General features: G+C 40.5%; 1 protein-coding gene across 1 annotated transcript in view; it reads right to left on the reverse strand.

Annotated features, from left to right (window-relative positions):
• Window positions 1-15,616, reverse strand: part of EEA1 (early endosome antigen 1) — a 156,797-nt gene that overhangs the window by 117,987 nt on the left and 23,194 nt on the right. Inside the window, exon 2 of the mRNA XM_031016666.3 lies at window positions 904-996. Within this exon, the coding sequence (XP_030872526.2) occupies window positions 904-996 (93 nt within the window). The remainder of the gene's footprint in view (window positions 1-903; window positions 997-15,616) is intronic.

Here is a 15,616-nt window from a genome sequence, read left to right on the forward strand (position 1 = left end):
AGTTTTCCTCCCCTCTCGCAAATCTGTAAAATCTTACTACGGTTAAAATACATACACATGGAGACAAAAAATAAACACATGGTCAGAGAGAGACAAAACAGAATGATGAATGGACAGAAAGAGGACATATCCAGAAACGTATGCACAATACACAGACTCATCAACCAAGAGGTGGAGAAGAGGAGAGCAGAGAAAAAAAAGACTGGGTAAGGACTACAGCTAGGCCTTCAAAGGGGCAACTGACAAAAACAATCAGAGCAAAATTTGAGCATCTTGATCTCTTCGTGGCAGTATTATGGGTGAGTGTTATGTTCTTCACATTCCTTATCTCCTTTTTCTATAATCATCCAATATTACTTATTTATTAAAAATAATATTAATGCAACTAAAGCTGACTTTTCAAATTTTTGGAATTTTTTTACTTATTTACAATAATTTCTTCATTCATTTTTAATATAATGTATTTATATTTAATATAATGTCTTTAATATCAAAGACAAAAGTCCTTACAAAGTCATACATGAAGACAGTAAATAATACATAAATTTTATAGATAACCCAATTTTTCCTTAGTCCAATAGTTCATGACAGTACACACACATAAATAGATACTAATTAACCTGTAATTCTTTATAAACAGACGTTTTAAAATCTTCAGTGAGACGACATTAGCATTAAAGACAAATTGGCAATGTTATTTTTCAGAGTCTTAATGTACACTTTCTCAGTCTCACAACTAGGCACAGGTATATAGCTACAAGTATGTTTCAAAAGTCACATTCCAACTTACAAGAAAAACTTGTGAGAACTTTTCCTATACAAATCACCAATCGTTACACCAAATATTTGCTCATTTTCCCTTAAATAATATTGAATTTTTTTGCCAAGTTATTATTTTCATACCTCTGAAGAGCTTTCATTATTGACGTCCACTGTGTTTATAGGAGTTGCTGATGAATCTAAATCAGAACCTTGAGAGCCAACTCTCCCAGGAGTCTGGAACACAAACAGTAGGGAGGAAAAAAAAACAAAGCAGACATTAACAATATATTCATAGGCCATTTAATAATCTAAACCTTTTCACATAAGAAAAGTAGACGTCTTTACAATAATAACAGTACTAACAGTATCGTTTATGGAAGACTGTACCTAATGCTGTATCAAAACCTCTATATATGCATTTCTCTCATTTTAAGTCACTTTAAACAAAAGGTATACAACACTTTACAAAGTCTTCAAGTCACCTTCACAAAACATCATACTTAATCAAAATGACATCTCTTAAGACAGGTAAGATGGATGTTATCTCTGTAGAGAAGAAAACAGATTTAAAGCAGGAAGTGACTTGTTCACCATTGTACTCTTTTGTTTTGGTTGTTTTTTGAGTTGGGGTCTTGCTCTGTCACCCAGGCTGGGGTCTTGCTCTGTCACCCAGGCTGGAGTGCAGTGGTGCAATCTTGGCTCACTGCAACCTCCACCTCCCAGGCTCAAGCGATCCTCCCATCTCAGCTACCCAAGTAGCTGGGACCACAGGTGCACACCACCACACCCAGCTAATTTGTTGTATTTTTGGTAGAGACGAAGTTTCACCATGTTGCCCAAGATGGTCTCAAACTCCTGAGCTCAAACGATCTGCCCACCTCCGCCTCCCAAAGTGCTGGGGTTACAGGTGTGAGCCACAATGCTCAGCCCACCATTGTACTGTTAGCAAAAATCAGAAAGTCCTCAAGATGCAAGTTCAAGGAAGAAAAAAAAAAAATCAGAAAGTTCTCAAGATCCAAGTTAAAGCAAAAAAAATCAGAAGATGCAGAACTAAAATGCAGATCTTCTGATTCCTTTGACAATGCTTTCTCTTTTCTTTTTTTTTTTTTTGAAACAAGAGTCTTGCTCTGTCATCCAGGATGGTCTCACTCTGTCATCCAGGCTGGAGCATAGTGGCACGATCTTGGCTCATTGCAATCTCCACCTCCTGGGTTCAAGCAATTCTCCTGCCTTAGACTCCTGAGTAGCTGGGACTACAGGCACATGCCACCATGTCCAGCTAATTTTTTTTTGAGTAGCTGGGACTACAGGCACATGCCACCCTGTGCAGCTAAATTTTTTTTGTATTTTTAGTGGAAACGGGGTTTCACCATGTTGGCCAGGCTGTTCTCGAACTCCTGACCTCAAGTGATCCCCCCACCTTGGCCTCCCAAAGTGCTGTGATTACAGGCATGAGCCACAGCGCCCAGCCGGCAATGGTCTCTTTTCTACACAAACTAAAACTACAGTGATTCAAGTGGTGCAAAAAAGACCAATGCAGCCCAAGTTATCAAGTCCCCATCACCTACCACTCAAACCAGTCATTACCATCCAGCTCCAACACTTGATATGACACCATCAGAGACACGTTTTGGAGGGTTAAAGGTCTTTCCCCCCTGTACCATTTATCACTTAGCATTATCATTCATTAAAATCTAGGATCACTTAGCATTATCATTCATTAAAATCTAGGTGTTACTTTTATATCAAATTGCTTTTTGGATGAATTTGAAACCTAGTAAAACACTGGGTAAAAAGAGATTTAGAGCACAAAAACTGACTCAATAATACTCATCAAAAATATATATGGTACATGCTAGCATTATCCACAGTTTACACATGAGGGAACCAAGGCATAGAGACTAAGTAAATTGCCCAAAGTCAGAAGGGTAATAAATGAAAGAAGGAATTTTAATTAGAGCAGTGTGGCTCTTAATCACTAACCAATACTGCTTCTCTGTTAGACATCTCCACTGAAATGCCCCTCAATCACCCAAGATTCAAAACACCTCACTACATATTTGCCTCAGCATGTGAACATCCTGTACATCATTACTAAATGTTCAACCTAAATCCAAATAAGGATGAATTCATAATGCTACATTCATCAAAATGATTATAAAAACTATATACAATGGAAAAATATACACAGTATGATTTAAATTATATATAAAAACTACTGATATAAGAAAAAAGATTAAAAAGAAATATTCCAAAATTCAAATAATGATTTCTGCAGCAAGACAGGAATCTTCATTTTTATTTTTTTCAGTTTTCATTTTGCTACTTTTTTTTTCAGAATTTTAGATCCATACTTGAATTGCTTTTATCTTGAAAAAAATGTTTTATGTTAAAGATAAGCAAACCTCCAGTTTAATAGCCAGCATTCCTTTTTTTTTCCTCATGCAGATACTTTGCACATTTATTTACAGGCATATCTCATTTTATTGTGTGTCTCTTTATTGCACTTTGCAGATGTGGCACTTTTTAGATATTGAAAGTTTGTGTCAACTCTGCCATCAAACAAGTCTATTCCTGCCATTTCTTCAAAAGCATGTGCTCACTTTGTATCTCTGTGTCACATTTTGGTAATTATCATAATATTTCAAGCTTTTTTATTATTATCATATCTGTTATGGTGACCTGTGATCAATGATCTTTGAAGTTACTACTGCAATTGTTTTGAGGCACTACAACCCATACCCATATAAGATGGCAAACTTAATTGATAAATGTTGTGTGTGTTCTGACTGCTCCACTCACTGGCCATTTCCCAGTCTCTCTCCCTTCTCCTTGAGCCTCCCTATTCCTTGAGACACAACCATATTAAAATTAGGCCAATTAATAACCCTATAATGGCCTCTAAGTGTTCAAGTGAAAAGAAGAGCTGCTCATTTCTCACTTTAAATCAAAAGCTAGAAATGATTAAGCTTAATGAGGAAGGCATGTGGAAAGCTGAAACAGACCAAAAGCTAGGCCTTTGTGCCAAACAGCCAAATGTGAATGCAAAGAAAAAGTTCCTGGGGAAATTAAAAGTGCTACTCCAGTGAACACACAAATGATAAGAGCACAAATTGCTGAGAACGTTTTAGTGACATGGATATAAGTTCAAACCAGCCATTAACGTTCCCTTAAACCAAAGCCTAATTCAGAGAAAGGCCCTTCAATTCTGCGAAGGCTGACAGAGATGAGGAAGCTGCAGAAGAAATGTTTGAAGGTAGCAGAGGTTGGTTCATGGGATTTAAGGAAAGATGCTGTCTCCATAACATAATAATGCAAAGTGAAGCAGCAAGTGATCATGGAGAAGCTGCAGCAAGTTATCCAGAAGATCTAGCTAAGATAATTGATGAAGATATCTATATTAAGTAACAGATTTTCAATTCAGAAAAAAACAGCCTTCTATTGGAAGATGTCATCTGTAACTACTATAGCTAGAGAAGAGAAATCAATACTGGGCTTCCAAGCTTCGAATTCCAAGCTTCAAAGAACAGGGTAATTCTTGTTAGGGGTTAATGCAGCTGATGACTTTTAAGTTCAAGCGAATGATCATTTATACCGTTCTGAAATTCCTAGGACCCTTAAGAATTACGCTAATGCTATTCTGTGCTCTATACATAGAACAAGAAAGCCTAATTAATAGCACATCTGTTTAACACATGGATCACTGAATTTTTTTTTTTTTTTTTTTTGAGACGGAGTCTCACTCTGTCACCCAGGCTGGAGTGCAGTGGCCTGATCTCAGCTCACTGCAAGCTCCGCCTCCCAAGTACACGCCATTCTCCCGCCTCAGTCTCCTGCCTCAGAGAGTAGCTGGGACTACAGGTGCCTGCCACCAAGGCCGCCTAATTGTTTTTTTGTATTTTTATAGAGACAGGGTTTCACCGTGTTAGCCAGGAGATCATGAGGTCGATCTCCTGACCTCATGATCCACCCGCCTCAGCCTCCCAAAGTGCAGGGATTACAGGTGTGAGCCACTGCGCCTGGCCGGATGACTGAATATTTTAAGCCCACTATTAAGAGCTGCCGCTGGGGAAAAAAAAAATCCTTTCAAAAATATCACTGTTCATTGACAATTCACCTGGTCACCCAAGAGCTCTCCTGGAGGCATACAAGGAGTTTAATGTTGTTTTCATGCCTATTAATATAACATCCATTCCGCAGCCCATGGATCAAGGAGTAATTTTGACTTTCAAGTCTTATTATTTAAGAAATATATTTTGTAAGGCTATAACTACCATAGATAGTGATTCCTCTGACAGATCTGGGCAGAGTGTGTGGAAAACCTTCTAAAAAGGTCACCATTCTAGATGTGATTAAGAACATTTGTGATTCATGGGAGGAAGTCAAAATATCAACACTAACAAGAGTTTAGAAGTTGATTCCAACCTTCATAATGACTGTGAGGGGTTCAAGACTCCAGTAGAACAGATACAGTGGAATCAGCAAGACAACTAGAACTAAAAGTGGAGCCTGAAGATGCGACTGATCATTTTCTTTTTTTTTTTTCCTTGAGACGGACTTTTGCTCTGTCACCAGGCTGGAGTGCAGTGGCGTGATCTCAGCTCACTGCAACCTCCGCCTCCCAGGTTCAAGCGATTCTCCTGCCTCAGCCTCCCGAGTAGCTGGGACTACAGGTACGTGCCACCACGCCCAGCTAATTTTTGTATTTTTAGTAGAGACGGGGTTTCACCATGTTGGCCAGGATGGTCTCGATCTCTTGACCTCGTGATCCACCCACTTCGGCCTCCCAAAGTGCCAGGATTACAGGTGTGAGCCATCGCGCCTGGCATGACTGATAATTTTCACAATAAAACTTTAATGGAGGAGGAATGGCTTCTTAGGGATGAGCAAAGAAGGTGGTTCCTTGAGACGAAATCTACTACTGGAGAAGATGCTGTGAACACTGTTGAAATGACAACAAAGAATTTAGAATATTCCATAAATTTAGTTGATAAAGCATCTGCAGCTTTTCGGAGGATTGACTCAAGTTTTGAAGGAAGTTCTACTGTGGGTAAGATGCTATCAAACAGCATGCTACAGGGAAATCTTTCATGAAAAGAAGAGTTAATCAAAGCAAAACAGCAAACTTCATTGTTGTTTTATTTTAAGAAATGCCACAACTCCAGCCTGACCAACACGGTGAAACTCTGTCTCTACTAAAAATACAAAAATTAGCCAGGCATGGTGGTGCGTGCCTGTAATCCCAGCTACTCAGGAGGGAGGCAGGAGGATCGCTTGAATCCGGGAGGTGGAGGTTGCAGTGAGCCAAGATCGCACCACTGAAAGAAAAGAAAAAAAGAAAAAAAAAGAAATTGACACAGCTATCCCAACCTTCAGAAACCTCCACCCTGGTCAGTCAGCAGCTATCAGTATAGAGGCAAAACCTTCCACAAGCAAAAAGATTATGACTAGCTGGGCAAGGTGGCCCACATCTGTAATCCTAGTGCTTTGGGAGGCCGAAGAAGGAGGATCGCTTGAGGCTAGGCATTTGAGACCACTCTGGGCAACATAATGAGACCCCATCTCTACCAAAAAAATACAAAAATCAGCAAGGCGTGTGGCGTTCACCTGCAGTCCCAGCTACCAGTGAGGCAGGAGAATAGGGTCTGGAGGCAGGGAAACTAAGGCTGTTTCATGGCAACTTCCTAGAACTAAATTGAAAGGAAAACCCTAACTTTCCACACCTAAGTAACAAAAGGACCACAGGCTACTCCCTTTGGCTTTTCCTTTGACCTTTTCTGCGCAGATGGGAAATTGGCTATCCACAACAAATCAGACTGATTGCGGGCAAGTCTTCATTTGCATAGAAGTACAACTGTGTAGCTTTACCCTAGGCTCTGATTGGTTGCCTTTTGCAACCAATCAGATGTTTGCACAGGAGTGTGACCTTTGTAGCTTTACTTCAGCCTCTGGTTGGCTGTTTTCTGCAACCAATCAGAATGAATGTGGGTTACCACTTCATTTACATGAGGTGAGCGTGAAGTGGCTAATCAGAAACGTCTAGGGGGTATTTGGACCCAAGAAAATGCTGTATCCCGGCCCTTGAGCTGCTGCTCAGGCCCACTCCCACACTGTGGAGTGTACTTTCGTTTCCAGTAAATCTCTGCTTTCGTTCTTTTGTTGCTTCATTCTTTCTTTGCTTTGCTGGGCGTTTTGTCCAATTCTGTATTCAAAACGCCAAGAATCTGGACAACTTGCAGTCACGACCCTCTACCAGTGACACTAGGAAGGCTGAGGCAGGAGAATCACTTAAGCCCAGGAATTCAAAAATGCAGCGAGCTATGATCACACCATTGCATTATAGACCGGATGACAGAGCGAGACTCTGTCTCATCAAAGAAAAAAGATTACAAATCACTGAAGGCTCAAACGATTGTTGGCATTTTACAGCAATAAAATATTTTTTAATTAAAGTATCTACTTTGTTAGACATAATGCTATTGCACACTTAATAGACTACAGTATACCGTGAATATAATTTTTATATGCACTGTGAAACCAAAGAATTTATGTGACTCGTTTTATTGCGATACTTGTTTTATTGCAGTGATCTAGAACCAAGCCCGCAATATCTCCAAGATATGCCTATATACAAGTATTCCTATATACTTGTATAATTTTTATATAAATCAGGAAACCAGAACAAGTACAAAATAACAACCAGTAATTAAAGCTACAGAGAAACTCCCAAACTCTTCTCAAACATACTTCCTCAAAGAAGGGTATAAGATTAAACTTTTATTTTATATTCTGGATAGAGTATTAACCTAGCATGCCATGACAAAGGGGAAATAAAATGATCTTGAACCTTTTTTAAAGTACTTATGTTCTTTAGGATTCTCAGAAGAACTCAGGGTTCTGTGAGGTTCTGTCAACTAAAGAATGACAAAGAAGGAACATTATGGCTGGGTGAAATGGCTCACGCATGTAATCTCAGCACCTTGGGAGGCTGAGGTGGGTGGATCACTTCAGGTTAGGAGTTTGAGACCAGCCTGGCCAATATGGTGAAACCTCATCTCTACTAAAAATACAAAAATTAGCTGGGCATGGTGGTGCACACCTGTAATCCCAGCTATTCAGGAGGCTGAGGCAGGAGAATTGCTTGGACCTGGGAGACAGAAGTTGCAGTGAGCCGAGATCGTGCCACTGCACTCCAGCCTGGGTGACAGAGCGAGACTCCATCTCAAAAAAAAAAAAAAGAAGAAGGAACATTACTTGTGTAACTATGTCTTCTTTTTTTTTTCCTTTTTTTCCCTTTTTTTTTTTTTTTTTTTTTTTAGAGACAGGGGTCTCAGGATGTTGCCCAGGCTGGTCTTGAACTCCTAGGCTCAAGTGATCCTTCTCCCACTTCACCCTCCCAAAGTGCTGAGATTACAGGCATGAGCCACTGCATCCAGCCTATGTTTCAATAAAGATGGCTAGAGAACATCAGAGGCACACTTCAGAAAGAGACAGGTATCTTACTAATGAGTGAAAAAAAAAAAAAAAAAAACCACAAACATTGTTTAGCGATGGAGGAGGCAATAACTGTATCCTGTCCAAGAACAGTAGCAACCACCACACCAAGGCTTATCCAAAACAGGTAGAAAGTGGCAAAATTTCAATAAAGTACTAAAGATGAAGAATGCAAAATGAATCTCTGGCCAAAGGCAAAAAAAAAAAAAAAAAATGAGAGGAGCTGGATATGAGGGGTCTCCATTTGGTTGTCGATACCAGGAGACACTACCCACTACCCGAAATGATGAAATTGTAAGGCTTTCATCCTCAGAGAAGTCAGAGAAGGTTAAGCCAACTGAATACATGAGTGAAATAAACATGAATTTTAGATACCACCAATCTAGATCAAATCTCACTTCAGCCTAACTTCAATTTGCTACAGGCTTTAGAGAGGTTGCACTTTATTGCCAGGTCTTGGAACCTGAGCACTACCTCCTGCCTCAGCGTGGTTGCTGACCCTTCTTCTGGGAGGTTTCCACTTTCTAGACAAGCAGACAAAGCTTGTGAAATAATCGAAGCAGTGATGCCAAGGTTGTCATGGCAGAAGGCCTGGGTTCCTGAGTCACTGAGAGCTCAGAGGGCTGGATTTGACATTCCTGATGCATTACACAGGCACATTCATCCTGCTGACACTGTAATCTGTCCTCATTGGAAAAGTTAGGATCATCTTCCTGGGCACTGAATAGGGTCAGCTTTTAATCTGGTCTCTTCACTTTGTAGTGGGACCAAAGGTGTTGGAAGAATTAGGGGAGAGGGAGCAGTGGGCCTCTACTTTCTCCTTCCTCTTGCTCGTTCTCATTTTCTTTGTCCTTACAATCTTCCTAAAATGCCTATGCTTTTTTGGAAGTTGATCTAGCTTTCTTTTCTGGACTGGAGGCACAGCAGGATATTGTGAAACCTCAGCCACATGACTCTTGGGTGTCTCCTCCAATGGCTCTGATAATGATTCCAAACTTCTCTTCAGAGGGTGAACTTCCATTCTCCCTTGGGTGGAATTTATCTTCTACATCTTGAGTATTTGGTGATGAACGTTCAAGTCTTTAGTGACATGTTTGGTAGACTGGAGATTCCTAAAGTCTGTCACTGAGGATTTTTTTTTTAAAACCTACTATGCTGATCCCAGCCAGCTTTGCAGAAACAAGGAATCACAACAAAAGGGACCAAAAGTCAAATGATTTTTTTAAAATGGTAGTTAGCACCCTGACTGTTTCCAATGACGTATCCTTAGCTATCACAGATACAGGAGATATGCTCATTTCAGATTTCTCCCCTCGACTTATCTAAAGGCATTCAATGGCCTTCAGAAATAAAGTCCTCAAGTTGTTCTTAGCCTAGGGAATCTCAGATTTCCTGGTATAGTATGGAAGAGCAGGCCTCAGTCTCTACAGTCCCTTTAAATTTTCCCAAAATCTAACATTCTAAAACAGTCTAAATTTATCCAGAGTATGTCTTTACTGCGTGTTTTTTTTTTTTACATTTAATGCCCACAAAATTTTCTTGCTTTAACATCAGCTACAGTTCTGCAAACACCAAAGCAAAATTCTTTCCCAAAATAATATAATTGAGACATGAATTTATAAATAAATAAAAGCCAGCTCTGGATTTAATGATACACTCATGGATGTGGCAAAAAGTAAATGGTGAAAATGTTTTAAAAGAGCATTTAAATTTTTTTTTGTAGTTGTTTTTTTTTTTTTTTTGTCTTGTTTTATTTTTTTGAGGCACAGTCTCACTCTGTCACCCATGCTGGGGTACAATGGTATGATCTTGGCTCACTGCAACCTCTGCCTCCCAGGTTCAAGTGATTCTCCTGCCTCAGCCTCCCCAGTAGCTGGAATTACAGGTGCCCGCCACCACATCCAGCTAATTTTTGTATTTTTAGTAGAGACAGGGTTTCACCATGTTGGCCAGGCTGGTCTCTAACTCCTGACCTCAACTGATCTGCCCGCCTCAGCCTCCCAAAGTGCTGGGATTACAGGCGCGAGCCAACACGTCCAGCCTAAATTGGATATTTAATATAAAGAACTGTTCTATAAAACTAGAAATTCATTTTTGATTCATTAACATTTCAATAACTTCACACTACGATGGTATTAAGAACAATGAAAGACACTGGAAACAGTAAGTTATACTTCCAAAGAACTGTATTTTCCTCATTTCTGTTTCCTTTATTTTTCCAGATGCCAGATGGCTTTTCACCAAGGTTTTCCTTGACTGAGCCGAAGTAAGCAATTCAAAGAAATATTGTACTTTTTTTTATTTTTGTAAAGATGAGGTCTCTGTATGTTGCCTAGGCTCATCTCAAACCTATGGGCTCCAGTGATTCTCCTGCCTCACCCTCCCAAAGTGCTGGGATTACAGGTGTGAGCCACCATGGCCACCTGAAATAAGGTACTTCTACATAAACCTATTATCATCACCAAAAATACCCTTTCTCGAATTTGCCTAAAATAATCCTAGTAAATATACCTAAGTAAAGCCCAAGAGGCATGGGGAGTAAACAGAGAAAAAAACAAGGAAACCCTCACAAGACAGGGGTTTTTGATGTCCATATTTTAAATATACTCCTCATGATTGTTGTTAAATTATCTAAGAACTTCTTGTTCTTTTTTTTTTTTTTTTTGAGACGGAGTTTCACTCTTGTTGCCCAAGCGGGAGTGCAATGGCATGATCTCGGCTCACTGCAACCTCCGCCTCCCAGGTTCAGGCGATTCTCCTGCCTCAGCCTCCCAAGTAGCTGGGACTACAGGTGCACGCCACCATGCTCAGCTAATTTTTTGTATTTTTAGTAGAAACGGGGTTTTTCCATGTTGGTCAATCTGGTCACAAACTCCTGACGTCAGATGATCCGCCCACCTCAGCCTCCTAAGGTGCTGGGATTACAGGCGTGAGATACCGCACCCAGCCTTCATTCTTATTCTATTTTTAAGACACTAAAATTTCTTTATTTCAAGGAGAAGCCCAAAAACAATAACACTAACCCTAAATAAACCATATAAAGCATTCTAACTTTTTCACTTATAAAAGTTTTATTTTGCAAAAAGAATGGGATTGGAATGATTTATGCTAAAAATTTAAAGTGATAGGCTGGGCACAATGGTTCACATCTGTAATCCCACCACTTTGGGAGGTCCAGGTGGGAGGATCACTTGAGCCCAGGAAGTCAACGCTGCAGTGAACTGTGATTATGCCACTTTACTCCACCCTGGGCAACAGAGTAAGACCTTGTCTCCACAAAAAAAAGAATTTCAAATATTATTAAGATGGAACCAATCTTAAAAACAAGGTACACAATGGACCAAAAATAAAATGGAAACATAGAGTATCCAGGATTCTGGAACCTAAAACAGGTAGAGGCAGCTAAGTTCAGTAATAAGAACCAAAAACACCGTGGATGCGCAAGGTAACAAGAAGCCAGGCCCACTGTGAGAACTTAGTAAGCGGGGCAAGGCAACTATCCCTTGCAATGAATAGAAACTCTTTAAAAAGCTGTAAATCTGGCCAGGTGCGATGGCTCACGCCTGTAATCCCAGCAGTTTGGGAGGCCAAGGTGGGCATAACACGAGGTCAGGAGTTCGAGACCAGCCTGGCCAACAGGGTGAAACCCCGTCTCTACTAAAAACACAAAAATTAGCTGGGCGTGGTGGCGGGCACCTGTAATCCAAACTACTCGGGACGCTGAGGCAGTAGAATCATTTGAACCTGGGAGGCAGAGGTTGTAGTGAGTCAAGATTGTGCCACTGCACTCCAGCCTGGGCAACAGGGCAAAATTCTGTCTTAAAAAAAAAAAAAAGAGGCTGTAAATCCTGCCACGCACTGTTTAGGCCCAAAGTTTGAGCAGAGCTTTTCCAGGTAGAGATGAGAGGGCATTCCAACCAAAGCATTATTTGTAACAGCTTATAAATCATAAGCAACCTATATGTTCAAAATGAAGAAACTGTTAACTAAACTATGACGTAACTGTTCAACAGTCTTTTTTTTTTTTTTTGAGACGGAGTCTCGCTCTGTCACCCAGGCTGGAGTGCAGTGGCGCGATCTTGACTCACTGCAAGCTCCACCTCCCGGGTTTACACCACTCTCCTGCCTCAGCCTCCCAAGTAGCTGGGGTTACAGGCGCCCGCCACCACACCCGGCTAATTTTTTTTGTATTTTTTAGTAGAGACAGGGTTTCACCGTGTTAGCCAGGATGGTCTCAATCTCCTGACCTCGTGATCCGCCCACCTTGGCCTCCCAAAGTGCTGGGATTACAGGCATGAGCCACCGCGCCCAGCCTGTTCAACAGTCTTGACAATTAATGGGATAAGTGTGTAGGTTATAAAGCATGAAGGTTATGTAGAAAAATGAGAATGCAGTCGGAAGCGGTAGCTCACGCCTGTAATCCCAGCACTTTGGGAGGCTGAGGCAGGCAGATCACCTGAGGTCGGGAGTTTGAGACCAGCCTGACCAACAAGGAGAAACCCCATCTCTACTAAAAATATAAAAATTAGCCAGGCGTGGTGGCATGTGCCTGTAGTCCCAGCTACTCGAGAGGCTGAGGCAGGAGAATCACTTGAACCCAGGAGGCGAAGGTTGTGGTGAGCTGAGATAGCACCATTGCACTCCAGCCTGGGCAACAAAAGCAAAACTCCATCTCAAAAAAAAAAGAAAAATGAGAATGCATATGATATGTGATATATCTACTACGAGAAATAAAAAAAAGAAAAAACAAAAAGAAAAGAATGTATATGATATAAATCCTGAATTTGTCAAAGAGGTAAATACAACATTTGTATATATTATGACTTCAATTACATAAAAATATATACACATAAAGAGATTAAAAGGTAATCATGTAAGACCAATGAGTTTTATGTTAGGATGATTTTTTTGTTGTTACTTTTCCCCCTCATATTACTGAATAGATGAGATTTGTGTTAAGATGATTTTATTAACCACCCACCTACTTCCACCCATAATTTTTTGTTAGTGTTGTCATATTACTTTTTAAAGTTTTCTGATTTTTTTTTTTTTTTTTTTGAGACAGAGTTTCTCTCTTGCTGCCCAGACTGGAGTGCAACGGTGCAATCTCAGCTCACCACAACCCCCGCCTCCCGGGTTCAAGCGATTCTCCTGCCTCAGCCTCCTGAGTAGCTGGGATTACAGGCATGCACCACCACCCCGGCTAATTTTGTATTTTTAGTAGAGACAGGGTTTCTCCATGTTGGTCAGGCTGGTCTTGAACTCCTGAACTCAGGTGATCTGCCAGCCTCAGCCTCCCAAAGTGCTGGGATTACAGGCGTGAGCCACCATGCCCAGCCAAAAGTTTTCCGATTTTTAAAAAACTATTTGGCCTTGACAAAAAGATCCAGAGAATTCTAATTATCAAACACTTACCATTAATGTTTAAGTAGCTACAACAAAACAGACCAACTAAAGGAAAACCAGCTACAACAAAACTATTTCTCTATTCACTATACTTCTGAACAAATGTTTGAGTTTTCCACACCAATTCTCTGCAGCCACCAACTGTATGTCCCACAATTTAATTGAATTCTGACACTATCTGGAATTAGCACAGACCTCACAGACTAAGGGATCAGTCCCTTAAGACTGCCCTCCCCTTCTAACACCAATAGCAAATAAAAGGTCCCCAGGTTACCCACACTTTTGTCTACTTTGGCTACATATCGGGAACCCTCACAACTCCCCTCCTCAGGTTTGATAATTTGCTATAGCAGCTCAAAGAACTCAGGGAAACATTTTACTTATGTTTACTCTAAAAGATATCTTAAAGGATACAAATAAACAGCCAGATGAAACAGTATGTAAGGGAAGGTCGGCAGGGGTCCCAAGCACAGGAGCTTCTGTCCCCATGAATTTAGAGATACGTCACCCTCCCAGCACATGAATGCATTCGACAACCAAGAAGATCTCCAAAATCATTGTTTAAAGTTTTTACAGAGGTTCCATTATGTAATCATGACTGACTAAGTCATTGGCCATTGGTGATTAACTCAATCTCTAGCCCCTCTCTATTCCTGAAGGTCAGAGGGTAGGGTCGAAAGTTCCATAGCCTTAATCTTGTGGCTAGTGTCTATGGCAACGAGTCCCCAACCTGAAGCTATCTAGGGGCCCATCAATATCACCTTATTAGCATAAACTCAAGTACTGCCAAAAGGTACTTATTATGAATGACAAATGACATTCCTTTCACCTCCATCACTCAAGGAATTCCAAGTTTTAGGAACTCCATGCCAGAAACAAGAAAAAAGACCAAATATATATTTCTTATTATAACACAATATTACATCAATATTTGAAATTATGAAAAAAATACATACTATTCCAAGTATTTACTTCAAATAAGAACAGATGTTGGCTGGGTGTGGTAGCTCACACCTGTAATCCCAACAATGGGAGGCCAAGGCGTGCGGATCATTTGAGGTCAGGAGTTAGAGACCAGCCTGGCCAACATGGTGAAACCCCATCTCTACTAAAAATACACACACACACACACAAAAAGCTGAGCGTGGTGGCACACACCTGTAATCCCCTGGGGAGCCCAGGGCAGGAGAATCACTTGAACCCGGGAGACGGAGGTTGCAGTGAGCTGACATCACGCCACTGCACTCCAGCTTAGGTGACAGAGAGACTCTGTCTCAAAAAAAAAAAAAAGAACAGATGTCTGCAATAAATATGATATCCTAGACTGCTGGTATAAAAACAAATTCATACTACAAGATCAGTATAAAACAGCATTAATCTCTGCAAAAAACTATCAAAGAAGCAAACACAAATTTGAGAAAGAACAGCACTTTACTGGGAGAAAAAATGTTATTGTTTACTATATGCAATATCTTAAAAAGAAATATCACTGTCACAGAAGTTTTAACAACCTAAAACTTTTTTGAAATAAATGATTTATCTATTGCAGACTAGTTGTTTATTGAGTATAATTTAGACATATATATATATATTTTAATAGGCAAAATCTTACTCTGTGACCCAGGCTGAAGTGCAGTGGCACAATCATGGCTCATCGTAGCCTCAAATTTCCTGGGCTCAAGCCATCCTCCCGCTTCAGCCTACTGAGTAGCTAGAACTACAGATGAGTGCCACCACACCTGGCTAATTTTCTTTTCTTTTCTTTTCTTTTCTTTCTGAGACAGGGTCTTACTCTGTCACCTAGGCTGGAGTGCAGTGGTGCAATCTCGGCTCATTGCAACCTCTGCCTCCTGGGTTCAAGATATCCTCCCACCTCAGCATCCTGAGTAGCTGGGACTATAGGCACATGCCACCACACCTGACTAATTTTTGTATTTTTTTAATAGAGACGGGG

Source organism: Gorilla gorilla, chromosome 10 (assembly GCF_029281585.2).
Source record: "Gorilla gorilla gorilla isolate KB3781 chromosome 10, NHGRI_mGorGor1-v2.1_pri, whole genome shotgun sequence".
NCBI classification, from domain to species: Eukaryota; Metazoa; Chordata; class Mammalia; order Primates; family Hominidae; genus Gorilla; species Gorilla gorilla.